Here is a 20,093-nt window from a genome sequence, read left to right as displayed (position 1 = left end):
ACAGCGAAGAGGTGCAGGGATCAACTTAAGTGTTTATGCTAGAAGGACACCTAGCAGTGCTCCTTGGGGAATCGATCCGTGTAGCGAGAATCGCTAGTAAACCCCGACCTGTATTTAGGATCGTGACAGGTAGTCGGAGGTAAATGTGGACATAGGGGGTTCCATATAGCTATGTAACAAAGCTCCTCCATGCGGGAGATTTGAGCCACTTTGTGGATCCACTGGGAGACCCAGGGGGCAGTGGTCTCGCTCCAGTGGAGGGGGATCAGCACTTTCAAAATGGTTTTATAAGAGAGCAGTCCCACCAGATGTGAACATAGGAGCCAGTGTGGGAAAGACAGTGCCAGCGGAGGTTGGGAATGGAGGCATTAATCTTGTGTAGGACAACAGGAGTTTTATACCATCGGCAGGTTAGCTTATAGTTATAATGCAGCGTAATGCATCTGGAGGGGCCACAGCTGTTTTTATAAATTTGTGAGATTTCTTGTGGTGTGAGGGTCTGGCCTAATTCTTGTTCCCAGGCCTTGATGTATGGTAACGGGGAGTCCCGGGGAAGCACGATCAGTTCCCTGTATATCTTAGAGATAGACTTGGGAATCGGGGAGCGTAGTGTAAATAGGCGCTCAAGCCAAGTATGATCTCAAGGCAATGGGCTCAGCTTTAGGAATGTTCTAAACCCCAGGGCAATCTGGTTGTAGGTTAACTGAGTCATAGACACAGAGGGAAACCGATTGTGCAACTCCCAAAACTCCGGTAGAGTGCCATCTCCAATTTTCTTTGCATTTAAGCTCTTTTGTAGGGGAAGGCAGGTAAAGGTATATGGAGTGTTAAGACCAAGTAGGTCCCCCACTCCAGTGATGGGTGAGGAGGATGACCATATAGGTGTAACTTTGCGAAGAGAATCTCATACCTCGAGGGTAGCCCTGGTGACAACATTCAGTGAAGAAGGCATTCGTCTACCGGTTTGAAGTAGCAAAAGATCTTGGGTGAGTGGGAAGCCTGAGACTACTTTCTCTATGGGAACATACAGTTTAGGGGAAGTCCCCTGGTGCCAGTGCACCATCCTAGCTAGGTGAACTGTCTGGTAGAGAACCTCTATGTCAGCCAGCCCTATACCCCCTGCACCTTTAGGTTTCATCAGCGTTTTATCTAAACCTTTTTTTGAAGCCATCTACTGTATTTGCTGTGACCAGCTCCTGTGGCAGGATATTCTAGAGATTCACAGACCTTACTGTAAAGAATGCTTGTCGCCTATTATGACGGAATCTTTTTTCTCCAGGCCCAGGCCCAGGGAGTTGTTTTTTTTAGGGGGTTTAACACAGAATAGCTTCCCTTGATATTTTTTGTATAGTCCGTTTATACATTTGTACAGGTTAATCATGTCCCCCTTTAGACGTCTTTTTTCAAGGATAAACTAATTTAGTTCATTTAATCTTTGCCCTGTTTGAGTTTAGTTGCTCTCCTCTGTACTCCAGGGCATCCTTTTAATGGACTGGTGCCCAGAACTGAACTGAGTATTCCAGTTGAGGCCGCACCAACACTTTGTATAGTGGCAATATTACATCCCTGTGAACATGCTCTTATTCACATTGTTAATTCTATATGGTATACTAAAGAAGAACAAAACTTTGAGCTAAATTTCAAATGAATCCAGGTCATTTTATAGGAAGCATGTGATTCTGCTTTACCTGACTTTCTTTATTGTTTGCTGTATAGTGTATGAGTCCTGTGCTAACCTGAAGAATGCTGGAGTTCAGGAATCTGGAAATTATATCATAGATCCAGATGGTGTTGGCCAAGGAGAAAGTCATTTTCCTGTAGAGTGTGATATGGAAACGGACATTACAACAGGTAAATATAATGCAGACTATAGATTAAAGCAATATACCATTCCCCGGTCTCATAATTAAATTTTTAATACTGCATATTTTTGCCCCATATACCCATTTTTCACGACAGCACTTTCCTTCTCCTGTTCCCAACATCATCTCATCTGGGAAGGATGTTTACATGCAAAACTTCCAATTTTAATCAGCTTACTGCTGGATTTGCCATTCAAAGCCAGCATACTTTGCTCTGAAATGTTTCAAAGGGTTTCCTCTACCTACCTAACATTGGGAGGTGTAGGTGGTGTGACTACTGTAAATGGAACAATGTGGAAGGCAGAGCAAGCCCTGAAAACATTAAGGGTCCATTCGGACCGCAAAACACTGAAGCTGCACATCGCTGGCACTTAATAGAGGATTCCTATTCTTGTCCGCAGATCGGAAGTTTGGGGCCGCGGACCGGAAATGTGGATGCGGACAGCACACTGTGTGCTGTCCGCACCTTTTCCGGCCCCATTGAAAATGAATGGGTCCGGATCCGTTCCGAAACGTTCTGGACCATTCATGCGGACCTGTGAATGGAGCCTGAAGGACTTGGCCACTTTCTAGCTACTTATGACCAATGTACATGTAAGATGACTATATGGCAAGTACTAATATAGCCTTTTGTTGATATTCTGGGCCATGTGCTATATTTTATAAGCAATGCTGCCTTGTTAGGGAAATCTGTGCTGTCCACATGGAGGTCCTGTTCATAAAATGGTCCCTGATGGAGGGTCATGTAATCAGCAAATCACCTCCATGTGATGTCTCTGAACACACTGCACCCGCACTAAACTCTAAATATTGCAAGTGCAGATGGCGATAGCAGTGTATCTGAACATAGCACAAAAGACGTGGCCAGCAAGGGGGCATTTCTTATAAAATATAGAAACTGATGAAGAATTTCAACAAAGGCTATATTAGTAAGTGCCATATAATCATCTTACATACACATTGGTCAACTGTAACCAGAAGATGTAAAGAGAAAAACATGGTGGGTTTGGTTAAAAAACCCAGCAAGAAGCTGATGAAGCTCTGCATATAAACATTCTGCCAGGATGCAGCGATCCTGAGAAATCGGGGAAAGAAAGTGCTAGCATAAAAAACAGATATATGGGGCAAAAATATGCAGTACTACTCAGGAAGTCTGTCAGCACTTTTGACTATGATAAACCGCTGACAGCTCTAGGTACAGGTTGGGGAGAGCAGTACAAACATACCCTTCATGGAGCTTTTCTCATCAGTAGTGTTAATATGAAATGTAATTTTGAAAAATGCTGCAGATACAAGTGGAGCTTTATGTGAATTGCTCTCTGCAATAAATTGCTTCATGACCCCTCCCCTCTGCTCTGTATGACAGCTGTAGCATCTGACCAGGAGACTACTACAACTGTCATTCAGAGCAGAGGGGATAGGTTGTGAATCAGCTCAATGCATAAAGCAGAGAGTGCTTCACATAGAGCTTCACCCTGGGCACCTCAACAAAGTGCTCCACAAAAGGTATGTTTGCTCTGCTCTCCCCAGCCCCTGCCTAGTGCTACCACCAGTTCAACATGGTCAAAACTGCTGACAGACTCCCATTTTCCTCTAAATGTTCAACTGACTTAATGTAACTGATGCTTATAGTTATAAACAAGCACCATCTTCTGTTCACAGAGGCAAAAAGACAAGAACTGATGAGGAAATGAGTGTTCAGCCTTAAGAGGGACCATGTGGACTTAGCATTTATGGGTTTTATAAGGGGACATGTCCGGGTCATGGACCGGTTACTGGTCTAAGATAGTGGTAGTCATATGGTTCATGACTGCATAATGTCTAGGTAGGAAAGGTGAGGGAGGACAGGGTGTTGCCCACCTATTTTGCAGACTTAAAAATGGGGTTTGGAGTCACAAAGTCCATGAGCAAGCTGCCCCATACATGTACAGCGCTGGTGGACGTGATTAAAGGACCAGCGCCGTACATGTACGGCGGGCTGATCAGGCGGGTGCAGGTGCTGCGCTCGCCCGATCAGTGGCAGGGGTCCGGCTGTCACTGATAGCCTGACCTCTGCTGTATGCGCCGGCATAGGTGAAAACACCGATGCCAGGCGCATTAACCCTTGCACTGCCGCGGTCAGCGTTGACTGCGGCACATGCGATATCCTGCCGTGTCCAGGGTGGCTACCGGGTCCCAGCACTGCTGTGACAGGGACCCGATGGCTAGGAAGGCAGCCCGATGCCTTCCTTAGGCATCGTGGCTGCCTTCCGTGAGAGCCTGTGAGATCCAGCCCCCTGGATCTCACAGGCAGGAAGCTGTAAGTGTATTACTCAGTGTAATACACTTATAGCCCCCTGGATCTCACAGGCAGGAAGCTGTAAATGTATTACTCAGTGTAATACACTTATAGCCAATGCATTACAATACAGAAGTATTATAATGCATTGTAAAGGGGATCACAACCCAAAAAGTTGAAAAAAATAAAAGTAAAAAAAACATTGTTTTCCATAATAAAAAAAAATAAACACCCCTTAAAACACATAAAATTGTAAAAAAACAATAGAAAAACAGACATATTTGGTATCGCTGCATCCGTAACAACCTGCTCTATAAAAATATCACATGACTTAACCCCTCAGGTGCACACTGTAAAAAAAAAAAAAAAAAGAAAACTGTGCTAAAATTATAATTTTTTTTGTCACCTTACATCACTAAGGCCCCTTTCACACGGGCGAGTATTCCGCACGGATGCAATGCGTGAGTTGAACGCATTGCACCCGCACTGAATCCTGACCCATTTATTTCTATGGGGCTGTTCACATGAGCGGTGATTTTCACGCATCACTTGTGCGTTGCGTGAAAATCGCAGCATGCTCTATATTCTGCGTTTTTCACGCAACGCAGCCCCCATAGAAGTGAATGGGGTTGCGTGAAAATCGCAAGCATCCGCAAGCAAGTGCGGATGCGGTGCGATTTTTTAACGCACGGTTGCTAGGAGACAATCGGGATGGAGACCCGATCATTATTATTTTCTCTTATAACATGGTTATAAGGGAAAATAATAGCATTCTGAATACAGAATGCATAGTAAAATAGCGCTGAAGCGGTTAAAAAAAGAAATAAAAAAATTTAACTCATCTTAATCCACTTGCTCGCGCTGCCGGCATCTCGTCTGTCTCTTTCTTTGCTGAACAGGACCTGTGGTGAGCATTCATTGCAGGAACAGGACCTGTGGTGACATCACTCCGGTCATCACATGATCCATCACATGATCTTTTACCATGGTGATGGGTCATGTGATGGATCATGTGATGACCGGAGTGATGTCACCACAGGTCCTGTTCCTGCAATGAATGCTCACCACAGGTCCTGTTCAGCAAAGAAGGAGACAGACGAGATGCCGGCAGCGCGAGCAAGTGGATTAATGTGAGTTAAATTTTTTTTATTTTTTTTTAACCCCTCCAGCGCTATTTTACTATGCATTCTGTATTCAGAATGCTATTATTTTCCCTTATAAACATGTTATAAGGGAAAATAATACAATCTACACAACCCCGAACTTCTGTGAAGAAGTTCGAGTTTGGGTACCAAACATGCGCGATTTTTCTCACGCGAGTGCAAAACGCATTACAATGTTTTGCACTCGGGCAGAAAAATCACACGTGTTCCCGCAACGCACCCGCACCTTTTCCCGCAACGCCCGTGTGAAAGGGGCCTAAAAGTGCAACGCCAAGCGATCAAAAAGGCGTATGCCCCCCAAAATAGTACCAATCTAATCGTCACCTCATCCCGCAAAAAATTAGCCCCTACCTAAGACAATCGCCCAAAAAATAAAAAAAAAATATGGCTCTCAGACTATGGAGACACTAAAACATGATTTTTTTTTGTTTCAAAAATGTTTTTATTGTGTTAAAAGTATAATTATTAGGTATCACCGCGTCCCTAACAACCTGCTCTATAAAAATACCACATGACCTAACCCCTCAGGTGAATACCATATAAAAAATTTTTTTAATACCAAGCGATCAAAAAGTCATACGCACCCCAAAATCGTACCAATCAAACAGTCATCTCATCCTGCAAAAAATTAGACCCTACCTAGGACAATCGCCCAAAAAATATGGAGACACAAAAAAAATCATTTTTTCAAAAATGCTTTATTATGTAAAACTGAAACAAACAACCAAAAAAGTAGTCATATTTGGTATTGTCGCATCCGTAACAACCTGCTCTGTAAAATTACCGCATGATCTAACCTGTCAGATGAACATTGTAAGTAACAAGAAATAAAAACGGTACCAAAACAGCTATTTTTTGTTATCTTCCTCACAAAAAGTGTAATATATAGCAACCAAAAATCATATGTACCCTAAAATATTACCAACAAATCTGCCACCTTATCCCGTAGTTTCCAAAATGGGGACTTTTTCTGAAATTTCTACTCTAGAGGTGCATCAGGGGGTCTTCAAATGCGACATGGCAACTTAAAATTATCCCAGTGAAATCTGCCTTCCAAAAACCATATGGCGTTCCTTTCCGCCCTGCGGTGTGCCCGTACAGTAGTTTACGACCACATATGGGGTGTTTCTGTAAACTACAGAATCAGGCTAATAATTATTGAGTTTTGTTTGGCTGTTAACCCTTGCTTTGTTACTGGAAAAAATGGATTAAAATGAAAAATCTGCAAAAAAAGTGAAATTCAGAAATTTCATCTATATTTTCCTTTAATTCTTGTGGAACACCTAAAGGGTTACCAAAGTTTGTAAAAATCAGTTTTGAATACCTTGAGGGGTGTAGTTTCTAAAATGGGGCCATTTATGGGTGGTTTCTATTCTATGTAAGGCCTCTTTCACACTTGCGTTGTTGGGATCCGGCATGCACTTCCGTTGCCGGAGGTGCCTGCCGGATCCGGAAAAACGCAAGTGTACTGAAAGCATTTGAAGACGGAACCGTCTTCCAAATGCTTTCAGTGTTACTATGGCACCCAGGACGCTATTAAAGTCCTGGTTGCCATAGTAGGAGCGGGGAGCGGGGGAGAGGTATACTTACAGTCCGTGCGGCTCCCCGGGCGCTCCAGAATGACGTCAGAGCGCCCCATGCGCATGGATGACGTGATCACATGGATCACGTGATCCATGCGCTTGGGGCGCCCTGACGTCACTCTGGAGCGCCCGGGGAGCCGCACGGACGGTAAGTACACTGCTTCCCCGCTCCCCACTACACTTACCATGGCTGTCAGGACTTTAGCGTCCCGGCAGCCATGGTAACCACTCTGAAAAAGCTAAATGTCGGCTCCGGTAATGCGCCGAAACGACGTTTAGCTTAAGGCCGGATCCGGATCAATGCCTTCCAATGGGCATTAATTCCGGATCCGGCCTTGCGGCAAGTGTTCCGGATTTTTGGCCGGAGCAAAAAGCGCAGCATGCTGCGGTATTTTCTCCGGCCAACAAACGTTCCGTACCGGAACTGAAGACATCCTGATGCATCCTGAACGGATTACTCTCCATTCAGAATGCATTAGGATAATCCTGATCAGGATTCTTCCGGCATAGAGCCCCGACGACGGAACTCTATGCCGGAAGACAATAACGCAGGTGTGAAAGAGCCCTAAGTCTCAGAAAGTGAATTCAAACCTGAATGGGTCCTTAAAAAGTGGGTTTTGGAAATTTTAAGAAAAATTTCAAGATTTGCTTCTAAACTTCTAAGCCTTCTACCGTCCCAAAAAAAGAAAATATGAAATAGACATATGGGAAATGCAAAGTTATAACTATTTTAGGAGGTATCTCTGTTTTAAAAGCAGAGAAATTTTTCCAAATTTTTTATAAATTTGGTATTTTTTTATAAATAAAAATGAAATATTTTGACTCAAATTTACCACTGTCATGAAGTACAATATGTGACGATAAAACAATCTCAGAATGGCTTGGATAAGTAAAACCGTTTTAAAGTTATCACCACATAAAGTGACACGTCAGATTTGCAAAAAATGGCCTGGTCCTTAAGGTGAAAATGGCAGGGTCCTGAAGGAGTTAAGTGTAGGGTGGATTTTATTGTTTGTTTTGGTTTGTGAAACTCCTATGAACGCTCGTTAGCAATCATATGGCAGTCTAAGGCCTCTTTCACACGGGAGTTGCGGAAAAAAGTGCAGGTGCGTTGCGGGAACACGCGCGATTTTTCCATGCGAATGCAAAACATTGTAATGCGTTTTGCACTCGCGTGAGAAAAATCGCACATGTTTGGTACCAAAACCCGAACTTCTTCACAGAAGTTTGGGCTTGGGATCGGTGTTCTGTAGATTGTATTATTTTCCCTTATAACATGGTTATAAGGGAAAATAATAGCATTCTGAATACAGAATGCATAGTAAAATAGCGCTGGAGGGGTTAAAATGCTCTATCTTTTTGCGGAACGGGCGGATTGCGGACCCATTCAAGTGAATGGGTACGCGATCCCCATGCGGCTGGCCCATGGTTGGTGCACGTGCATTGCGGACCGCAATTTGCGGTCCACAGCACGTGCTGCACACAGTCGTGTAAGCAAGCTCTAATAGCCATCTGCCGCTGGCACACCACTGCCCTGCATGGGGACGAGTGATGGCATAGCGATCGCTCCTCCCCAATGCGATGGAGGACATTGCTGTAATAACAGTGGTGTCCTCCACTAGCTATTTGACGATTGCTGGGAAGGAACGCTTCCCCGTGACAATGACCTGCGGCATTATGGTGTCTAATACACCCTTTACTTTCCAATGTCAGCAAATCTTGCTCATTGGGAGGTACAAACACCCCTGTAGACCCACATTAGCTTATTAGAACTTCTTGTTGACCTAAACCTTTGCTAAAACCACACATCAGCACTTCTCAGAGCGTTCTGCATTTTCATGATTTATCATCTCTGCTCGGCTTTTCCAGTATGCAGAGTACAGATCCAAGATACTTTCTGTGGATCCATTCTCTGCATGCTGGAAAAGCTGGGCAGAGCCAATGAAACACAAAGGTGCAGAATGCTCTGAGAAACAATGCTGCACGTTTGTGGTTTCAGCAAAGGTGTAGGTCCTCTTTAGCTATTGCTTAAAGGGGTTGTCTCATCATGGACAATGGGGCATATCGCTAGAATATGCCCCCATTGTCTTATAGGTGCGGGTCCCACTGCTGGGACCTGCACCTATATTAAGAACGGAGCCCCGCAAGGTGGTGGCTGGAGGACTCCGGTCCGGCCACCACCAAGCTGGCTCCCCATAGAAGTGCTCAGCTATTTTCCCTGCAGCGCTCGGCTATTTTCGCCGGCTCCAAAAAAAATGAATGTAGGGCGGTTGCGCATGTGCAGTGCGCCCTTCTTCACTTGCGGGACTCTGTTCTCGATATAGGTGCTGGTCCCAGCGGTAGGACTCACACCTATAAAACAATGGGGGCATAACCCAGCGATATGCCCCATATGACTGATGAGACAACCCCTTTAACCTGTTACGGACACAGGGCATACAGGTACACCCTGATGTCCTGGTACTTAAGGACACAGGGCGTACCTGTACGCCCTGTGTATTTCCGATCACCGCCCGCCAAGGTGTCTGCTCAAATCATTAAGCAGGCACCTTGGTACAATTGTGGCGTGCCAGAACTGCAGGGGCTACACGTGAGGTGCACGGTGGGCCGATGAGGGGCCAATAATAATACAGTTCATCGGTTTACTCACGGTTAGCAGAAAGCCTCCCTGGGCCAGCAGCACAGTAATGAGGAAGACAGCACGAAATCCTCTGGGGCACACTCTGTGGTAGGGAAGCACCAGCCTAGATGGAGGTTGAGGTGCCCTTGATGGCAGTGGTGTTTAGGGTGCTTGTGGCGTCTGGGTCCCTTGGTGGTATTTGTCGTGACGCCAGTACCGTTAATGGTGGTACAACCAGTTGTAGTGATAATATTAAAGAATGGAGTAGACAGTGGTAGGATACAACTCACAACTTTTACTGTGGCTGGTTTTAGTTGCGGCATATACATACAGACAGAATACAGTCTTTTGTTATTTAGAGGAATTCTGTTGATCCACTGTTAATAGGGTTGGCTAGGTTCTAACTTTGCTTCAGGTCCCTTTTGAACCAGAGTAATTTGGTGAGGTTGCCTATAGTACTTACTGGTATGCTTAGTCCTATTGTTTCTGTATCTTCCAAGTTCTTGAACAGGTAGCTAATCTGTCTTCTATAATGTATGGTGAGGCTGCCTGTAGCTAGATTGTCCTCCACCATGTGCAAAGGTGCCCATTAAGCCTTAGGTAGTGGCTGTTATCACCGATGTCTCTCTTTTTGCTTGGATTTCTTCCAGGGACGCAACACTATCCTCTGGTTGTAGGATATAAGGAAACTAAGAGGATGACAGGAGGAAAACGCTCTCCTGCCCCTCATACCTTGGCTCTACCTCATTGCTGCATCGGACTTCACCCACTACTCTGTGGTGTGTAGCCTCAGCTTAACAACTGACTCTGCTCCTCTCTTCTCTCTACCCGCTTCTCTTTCTTCCACTAGGCCTGACCTAAGTATTTATATAACCTAAGTGCTATTCCCATCTAGTGGTGGGATGTATAAAATGCACCTAAACAGCCTATGAACAGGGATACAACAGGTGATGTAATGCAGAATGACATGCAACACCGTAATGCAGTTTTAAAGCTATTTTGCAGTTCCCACATGTCCTGAGTGGGACGCTGCATACCCCCATGGTAAAAGATAAGTCGCCCTCGACGTTGGTAATATCTGAAGCTGTGGATCTCTAAGCCATTTCCTGTATTGCACCAAATACACACCACCAAATATGCGCATATACAGTACAGACCAAAAGTTTGGACACACCTTCTCATTCAAAGAGTTTTCTTTATTTTCATGACTATGAAGGAATCAAAACTATGAATTAACACATGTGGAATTATATACATAACAAACAAGTGTGAAACAACTGAAAATATGTCATATTCTAGGTTCTTCAAAGTAGCCACCTTTTGCTTTGATTACTGCTTTGCACACTCTTGGCATTTTCTTGATGAGCTTCAAGAGGTAGTCCCCTGAAATGGTCTTCCAACAGTCTTGAAGGAGTTCCCAGAGATGCTTAGCACTTGTTGGCCCTTTTGCCTTCACTCTGCGGTCCAGCTCACCCCAAACCATCTCGATTGGGTTCAGGTCCGGTGACTGTGGAGGCCAGGTCATCTGGCGCAGCACCCCATCACTCTCCTTCATGGTCAAATAGCCCTTACTTTCCCAATTTTTTTGGCTGACTGACTGACCTTCATTTCTTAAAGTAATGATGGCCACTCATTTTTCTTTACTTAGCTGCTTTTTTCTTGCCATAATACAAATTCTAACAGTCTATTCAGTAGGACTACACTGCGTGCAGAATTATTAGGCAAATGAGTATTTTGACCACATCATCCTCTTTATGCATGTTGTCTTACTCCAAGCTGTATAGGCTCGAAAGCCTACTACCAATTAAGCATATTAGGTGATGTGCATCTCTGTAATGAGAAGGGGTGTGGTCTAATGACATCAACACCCTATATTAGGTGTGCATAATTATTAGGCAACTTCCTTTCCTTTGGCAAAATGGGTCAAAAGAAGGACTTGACAGGCTCAGAAAAGTCAAAAATAGTGAGATATCTTGCAGAGGGATGCAGCACTCTTAAAATTGCAAAGCTTCTGAAGCGTGATCATCGAACAATCAAGCGTTTCATTCAAAATAGTCAACAGGGTCGCAAGAAGCGTGTGGAAAAACCAAGGCGCAAAATAACTGCCCATGAACTGAGAAAAGTCAAGCGTGCAGCTGCCAAGATGCCACTTGCCACCAGTTTGGCCATATTTCAGAGCTGCAACATCACTGGAGTGCCAAAAAGCACAAGGTGTGCAATACTCAGAGACATGGCCAAGGTAAGAAAGGCTGAAAGACGACCACCACTGAACAAGACACACAAGCTGAAACGTCAAGACTGGGCCAAGAAATATCTCAAGACTGATTTTTCTAAGGTTTTATGGACTGATGAAATGAGAGTGAGTCTTGATGGGCCAGATGGATGGGCCCGTGGCTGGATTGGTAAAGGGCAGAGAGCTCCAGTCCGACTCAGACGCCAGCAAGGTGGAGGTGGAGTACTGGTTTGGGCTGGTATCATCAAAGATTAGCTTGTGGGGCCTTTTCGGGTTGAGGATGGAGTCAAGCTCAACTCCCAGTCCTACTGCCAGTTTCTGGAAGACACCTTCTTCAAGCAGTGGTACAGGAAGAAGTCTGCATCCTTCAAGAAAAACATGATTTTCATGCAGGACAATGCTCCATCACACGCGTCCAAGTACTCCACAGCGTGGCTGGCAAGAAAGGGTATAAAAGAAGAAAATCTAATGACATGGCCTCCTTGTTCACCTGATCTGAACCCCATTGAGAACCTGTGGTCCATCATCAAATGTGAGATTTACAAGGAGGGAAAACAGTACACCTCTCTGAACAGTGTCTGGGAGGCTGTGGTTGCTGCTGCACGCAATGTTGATGGTGAACAGATCAAAACACTGACAGAATCCATGGATGGCAGGCTTTTGAGTGTCCTTGCAAAGAAAGGTGGCTATATTGGTCACTGATTTGTTTTTGTTTTGTTTTTGAATGTCAGAAATGTATATTTGTGAATGTTGAGATGTTATATTGGTTTCACTGGTAAAAATAAATAATTGAAATGGGTATATATTTGTTTTTTGTTAAGTTGCTTAATAATTATGCACAGTAATAGTCACCTGCACACACAGATATCCCCCTAAAATAGCTAAAACTAAAAACAAACTAAAAACTACTTCCAAAAATATTCAGCTTTGATATTAATGAGTTTTTTGGGTTCATTGAGAACATGGTTGTTGTTCAATAATAAAATTAATCCTCAAAAATACAACTTGCCTAATAATTCTGCACTCCCTGTATAAGCTGTGTATCCACCTGACTTCTCCTCAACGCAACTGATGGTCCCAACCCCATTTATAAGGCAAGAAATCCCACTTATTAAACCTGACAGGGCACACCTGTGAAGTGAAAACCATTTCAGGGGACTACCTCTTGAAGCTCATCAAGAGAATGCCAAGAGTGTGCAAAGCAGTAATCAAAGCAAAAGGTGGCTACTTTGAAGAACCTAGAATATGACATATTTTCAGTTGTTTCACACTTGTTTGTTATGTATATAATTCCATATGTGTTAATTCATAGTTTTGATGCCTTCAGTGTGAATATACAATTTTCATAGTCATGAAAATAAAGAAAACTCTTTGAATGAGAAGGTGTGTCCAAACTTTTGGTCTGTACTGTAGATATAGACATTGCAATGCATTATCATGACTCTTCGATAACCTCCTGTAAATAAAGGGTTATGCACAAAAATACATTCTAGGCAAATATATAATATATCACATACACATTCTTTTTCTTGGTTGATGCTTTACGGCCAAAAATGGTAATTAAATAATAATCTTACATGAGGGCAGTAAAGTCCATGATACGGGTTTAACCCCTTAAAGACTCGGCCCTATTTCACCTTCTGGACTTGGCCATTTTTTGTAAATCTGACCAGTGTCACTTTAAGTGCTGATAACTTTAAAACGCTTTGGCTTATCTAGGCCATTCTCAGATTGTTTTTTCGTCACATATTGTACTTCATGACACTGGTAAAATGAAGTTAAAAAAATATCATTTTTATTTATAAAAAAATACCAAATTTACCAAAAATTGGTAAAAAAAAAGCAAATTTCCCAAGTTTCAATTTCTCTACTTCTATAATACATAGTCATACCTCCAAAAATAGTTATTACTTTACATTCCCCATATGTCTACTTCATGTTTGGATCATTTTGGGAATGATATTTTATTTTTTGGGGATGTTACAGAAGCAAATCTTGAAATTTTTCATAAATTTTCAAAAAAAACAATTTTTAGGGACCAGTTCAGGTCTGAAGTCACTTTGCGAGGCTTACATAATAGAAACCACCCAAAAATTACCCCATTCTATAAACTACACCCCTCAAGGTATTCAAAACTGATTTTACAAACTTTGTTAACCCTTTAGGTGTTCCACAAGAATTAATGGAAAATAGAGATACAATTTAAAAATTTCCCTTTTTTGGCAGATTTTCCATTTTAATATTTTTTTTCCAGTTACAAAGCAAGGGTTAACAGCCAAACCAAACTCAATATTTATGGCGCTGATTCTGTAGTTTACAGAAACACCCCATATGTGGCCGTAAACTACTGTACGGGCACACGGCAGGAAAGGAATGCCATACGTTTTTTGGAAGGTAGATTTTGCTGGACTGGTTTTTTTGACACCATGTCCCATTTGAAGCCCCCTGATGCACCCCTAGAGTAGAAACTCCATAAAAGTGACCCCATCTAAGAAACTACACCCCTCAAGGTATTCAAAACTGATTTTACAAACTTTGTTAACCCTTTAGGTGTTCCACAAGAGTTATTGGCAAATGGAGATGAAATTTCAGAATTTAAATTTTTGGGCAAATTTTCCATTTTAATCAATTTTTCCGAGTAACAAAGCAAGGATTAACAGCCAAACAAAACTCAATATTTATGGCCCTGATTCTGTAGTTTACAGAAACACCCCATATGTGGTCGTAAACAGCTGTACGGGCACACGGCAGGGCGTAGAAGGAAAGGAATGCCATATGGTTTTTGGAAGGCAGATTTTGCTGGACTGTTTTTTTTGATACCATGTCCCATTTGAAGCCCTCCTGATGCACCCCTAGAGTAGAAACTCCAAAAAAGTGGCCCCATTTTAGAAACTACGGGATAGGGTGGCAGTATTGTTGGTACTAGTTTAGGGTACATATGATTTTTGGTTGCTCTATATTACACTGTTTGTGAGGCAAGATAACAAGAAATAGCTGTTTTGGCACCGTTTTAAATTTTTGTTATTTACAACATTCATCTGACAGGTTAGATCATGTGATATTTTTATAGACCAGGTTGTCACGGATGCGGCGATACCTAATATGTATACTTTTTTTTTTATTTATGTAAGTTTTACACAATGATTTCATTTTTGAAGCAAAAAAAATCATGTTTTAGTGTTTCCATAGTCCGAGTCATAATTTTTTCAGTTTTTGGGCGATTACCTTGGGTAGGGTATGATTTTTGCAGGATGAGATGACTTTTTTTTGGCACTATTTTGGGGTGCGTGTGACTTTTTGATCGCTTGCTTTTACACTTTTTGTGATGTAAGGTGACAAAAAATGGTTTATCTAGCACAGTTTTTATTTAAAAAATTTTACGGTTCATTTGAGGGGTTAGGTCATGTGATATTTTTATAGAGCCGGTTGATATGGACGTGGCGATACCTAATATGTATACTTTTTTTTTTATTTATGTAAGTTTTACCAAATGATTTCATTTTTGAAGCAAAAAAAATCATGTTTTAGTATTTCCATAGTCTGAGAGCCATAATTTTTTCAGTTTTTGGGCTATTACCTTGGGTAGGGTATGATTTTTGCGGGAGGAGCTTACGGTTTTATTAGCACTATTTTGGGATGCGTGGGACTTTTTGATCGCTTGCTATTACACTTTTTGCGATGTAAGTTTTTTTTTTACGGTGTTCATCTGAGGGGTTAGGTCATGTGATATGTTTATAGAGCCGGTCGATACGGACGCGGCGATACCTAATATGTATACTTTTTTTCCCCCCTAACTTTTACCAATTTTTTTAAACTTTATTTGGGGAGAATGACGTTTTTGTTTATTTTTACTTGAAACTTTTAATTTTTTGGGGGAAAACTTTATTTTTTCAACTTTTTTTCTCACTTTATTTTTTGGCCCACTTTGGGACTTGAACTTTTGGGGGTCTAATCCTTTACAATGCATTCCAATACTTCTGTATTGGAATGCATTGGCTGTATGAGTAATACTGTGTGTATTACTCATACAGCTTCCGGCCTGTGAGATCCAGGGTGCTGGACCTCACAGGCTCGTCACCGTAAGGCAGCGCAGATGCCTCAGGAAGGCATCGCACTGCCTTCCATGCCGTCGGGTCCCCCCCACAGCCCCATGGGGACCCGATGGCACCGCTGCCGCACTATAGAAAGTCGCAAACCGCAGGTCTGAATTGACCTGCGGTTTGCGGCGATCACCGCCGACACGGCGACCACCAAATATGCGCATATACAGTACAGACCAAAAGTTTGGACACACCTTCTCATTCAAAGAGTTTTCTTTATTTTCATGACTATGAAGGAATCAAAACTATGAATTAACACATGTGGAATTATATACATAACAAACAAGTGTGAAACAACTGAAAATATGTCATATTCTAGGTTCTTCAAAGTAGCCACCTTTTGCTTTGATTACTGCTTTGCACACTCTTGGCATTTTCTTGATGAGCTTCAAGAGGTAGTCCCCTGAAATGGTCTTCCAACAGTCTTGAAGGAGTTCCCAGAGATGCTTAGCACTTGTTGGCCCTTTTGCCTTCACTCTGCGGTCCAGCTCACCCCAAACCATCTCGATTGGGTTCAGGTCCGGTGACTGTGGAGGCCAGGTCATCTGGCGCAGCACCCCATCACTCTCCTTCATGGTCAAATAGCCCTTACTTTCCCAATTTTTTTGGCTGACTGACTGACCTTCATTTCTTAAAGTAATGATGGCCACTCATTTTTCTTTACTTAGCTGCTTTTTTCTTGCCATAATACAAATTCTAAACAGTCTATTCAGTAGGACTATAAGCTGTGTATCCACCTGACTTCTCCTCAACGCAACTGATGGTCCCAACCCCATTTATAAGGCAAGAAATCCCACTTATTAAACCTGACAGGGCACACCTGTGAAGTGAAAACCATTTCAGGGGACTACCTCTTGAAGCTCATCAAGAGAATGCCAAGAGTGTGCAAAGCAGTAATCAAAGCAAAAGGTGGCTACTTTGAAGAACCTAGAATATGACATATTTTCAGTTGTTTCACACTTGTTTGTTATGTATATAATTCCATATGTGTTAATTCATAGTTTTGATGCCTTCAGTGTGAATATACAATTTTCATAGTCATGAAAATAAAGAAAACTCTTTGAATGAGAAGGTGTGTCCAAACTTTTGGTCTGTACTGTAGATATAGACATTGCAATGCATTATCATGACTCTTCGATAACCTCCTGTAAATAAAGGGTTATGCACAAAAATACATTCTAGGCAAATATATAATATATCACATACACATTCTTTTTCTTGGTTGATGCTTTACGGCCAAAAATGGTAATTAAATAATAATCTTACATGAGGGCAGTAAAGTCCATGATACGGGTTTAACCCCTTAAAGACTCGGCCCTATTTCACCTTCTGGACTTGGCCATTTTTTGTAAATCTGACCAGTGTCACTTTAAGTGCTGATAACTTTAAAACGCTTTGGCTTATCTAGGCCATTCTCAGATTGTTTTTTCGTCACATATTGTACTTCATGACACTGGTAAAATGAAGTTAAAAAAATATCATTTTTATTTATAAAAAAAATACCAAATTTACCAAAAATTGGTTAAAAAAAAGCAAATTTCCCAAGTTTCAATTTCTCTACTTCTATAATACATAGTCATACCTCCAAAAATAGTTATTACTTTACATTCCCCATATGTCTACTTCATGTTTGGATCATTTTGGGAATGATATTTTATTTTTTGGGGATGTTACAGAAGCAAATCTTGAAATTTTTCATAAATTTTCAAAAAAACAATTTTTAGGGACCAGTTCAGGTCTGAAGTCACTTTGCGAGGCTTACATAATAGAAACCACCCAAAAATTACCCCATTCTATAAACTACACCCCTCAAGGTATTCAAAACTGATTTTACAAACTTTGTTAACCCTTTAGGTGTTCCACAAGAATTAATGGAAAATAGAGATACAATTTAAAAATTTCCCTTTTTTGGCAGATTTTCCATTTTAATATTTTTTTTCCAGTTACAAAGCAAGGGTTAACAGCCAAACCAAACTCAATATTTATGGCGCTGATTCTGTAGTTTACAGAAACACCCCATATGTGGCCGTAAACTACTGTACGGGCACACGGCAGGAAAGGAATGCCATACGTTTTTTGGAAGGTAGATTTTGCTGGACTGGTTTTTTTGACACCATGTCCCATTTGAAGCCCCCTGATGCACCCCTAGAGTAGAAACTCCATAAAAGTGACCCCATCTAAGAAACTACACCCCTCAAGGTATTCAAAACTGATTTTACAAACTTTGTTAACCCTTTAGGTGTTCCACAAGAGTTATTGGCAAATGGAGATGAAATTTCAGAATTTAAATTTTTTGGCAAATTTTCCATTTTAATCAATTTTTCCGAGTAACAAAGCAAGGGTTAACAGCCAAACAAAACTCAATATTTATGGCCCTGATTCTGTAGTTTACAGAAACACCCCATATGTGGTCGTAAACAGCTGTACGGGCACACGGCAGGGCGTAGAAGGAAAGGAATGCCATATGGTTTTTGGAAGGCAGATTTTGCTGGACTGTTTTTTTTGATACCATGTCCCATTTGAAGCCCTCCTGATGCACCCCTAGAGTAGAAACTCCAAAAAAGTGGCCCCATTTTAGAAACTACGGGATAGGGTGGCAGTATTGTTGGTACTAGTTTAGGGTACATATGATTTTTGGTTGCTCTATATTACACTGTTTGTGAGGCAAGATAACAAGAAATAGCTGTTTTGGCACCGTTTTAAATTTTTGTTATTTACAACATTCATCTGACAGGTTAGATCATGTGATATTTTTATAGACCAGGTTGTCACGGATGCGGCGATACCTAATATGTATACTTTTTTTTTTATTTATGTAAGTTTTACACAATGATTTCATTTTTGAAGCAAAAAAAATCATGTTTTAGTGTTTCCATAGTCCGAGTCATAATTTTTTCAGTTTTTGGGCGATTACCTTGGGTAGGGTATGATTTTTGCAGGATGAGATGACTTTTTTTTGGCACTATTTTGGGGTGCGTGTGACTTTTTGATCGCTTGCTTTTACACTTTTTGTGATGTAAGGTGACAAAAAATGGTTTATCTAGCACAGTTTTTATTTAAAAATTTTTACGGTTCATTTGAGGGGTTAGGTCATGTGATATTTTTATAGAGCCGGTTGATATGGACGTGGCGATACCTAATATGTATACTTTTTTTTTTATTTATGTAAGTTTTACCAAATGATTTCATTTTTGAAGCAAAAAAAATCATGTTTTAGTATTTCCATAGTCTGAGAGCCATAATTTTTTCAGTTTTTGGGCTATTACCTTGGGTAGGGTATGATTTTTGCGGGAGGAGCTTACGGTTTTATTAGCACTATTTTGGGATGCGTGGGACTTTTTGATCGCTTGCTATTACACTTTTTGCGATGTAAGTTTTTTTTTTACGGTGTTCATCTGAGGGGTTAGGTCATGTGATATGTTTATAGAGCCGGTCGATACGGACGCGGCGATACCTAATATGTATACTTTTTTTCCCCCCTAACTTTTACCAATTTTTTTAAACTTTATTTGGGGAGAATGACGTTTTTGTTTATTTTTACTTGAAACTTTTAATTTTTTGGGGGAAAACTTTATTTTTTCAACTTTTTTTCTCACTTTATTTTTTGGCTCACTTTGGGACTTGAACTTTTGGGGGTCTAATCCTTTACAATGCATTCCAATACTTCTGTATTGGAATGCATTGGCTGTATGAGTAATACTGTGTGTATTACTCATACAGCTTCCGGCCTGTGAGATCCAGGGTGCTGGACCTCACAGGCTCGTCACCGTAAGGCAGCGCAGATGCCTCAGGAAGGCATCGCACTGCCTTCCATGCCGTCGGGTCCCCCCCACAGCCCCATGGGGACCCGATGGCACCGCTGCCGCACTATAGAAAGTCGCAAACCGCAGGTCTGAATTGACCTGCGGTTTGCGGCGATCACCGACACGGGGGGGGGGGGTCACGGGACTTCCCGCGCATTTAGCCGAGGTGCCTGCTCAATGATTTGAGCAGGCACCTTGTTCCGATCACAGCCCGCCGGGCGGCGGTGATCGGAACGTCATGGGTCCTTAAGGACTCGGGATCCATGCCGTACCGATACGTCATGGGCCCCTAAGGGGTTAAAGACAAAGTCCATACCTAAATTGGGGTATAAAACATGTATAAAAACTTTTTAAAGTGCAAAATTTTTGTAAAAAGGATGAACACAGAAAAGTCTTTCTGGGTACTGTGCTTTAAACATTTTCATCAACATAGTCCCTTGATAACCTGAAA

The 20,093-nt window shown here is 41.9% G+C and overlaps 1 protein-coding gene across 2 annotated transcripts in view; it reads left to right on the top strand.

The window, feature by feature from the left end:
- The window catches only part of LOC121001914, a 121,514-nt gene that overhangs the window by 20,865 nt on the left and 80,556 nt on the right, over positions 1–20,093 (top strand). For both annotated transcript variants that reach the window (XM_040433152.1, XM_040433153.1), the window contains exon 7: positions 1,717–1,851. In XM_040433152.1, the coding sequence (XP_040289086.1) occupies positions 1,717–1,851 (135 nt within the window). The remainder of the gene's footprint in view (positions 1–1,716; positions 1,852–20,093) is intronic.

Source organism: Bufo bufo, chromosome 5 (assembly GCF_905171765.1).
Source record: "Bufo bufo chromosome 5, aBufBuf1.1, whole genome shotgun sequence".
Lineage (NCBI taxonomy): Eukaryota > Metazoa > Chordata > Amphibia > Anura > Bufonidae > Bufo > Bufo bufo.
The sequence above is the reverse complement of the archived record's forward strand: the minus strand, read 5'-3'. Positions and strand labels throughout refer to the sequence as shown.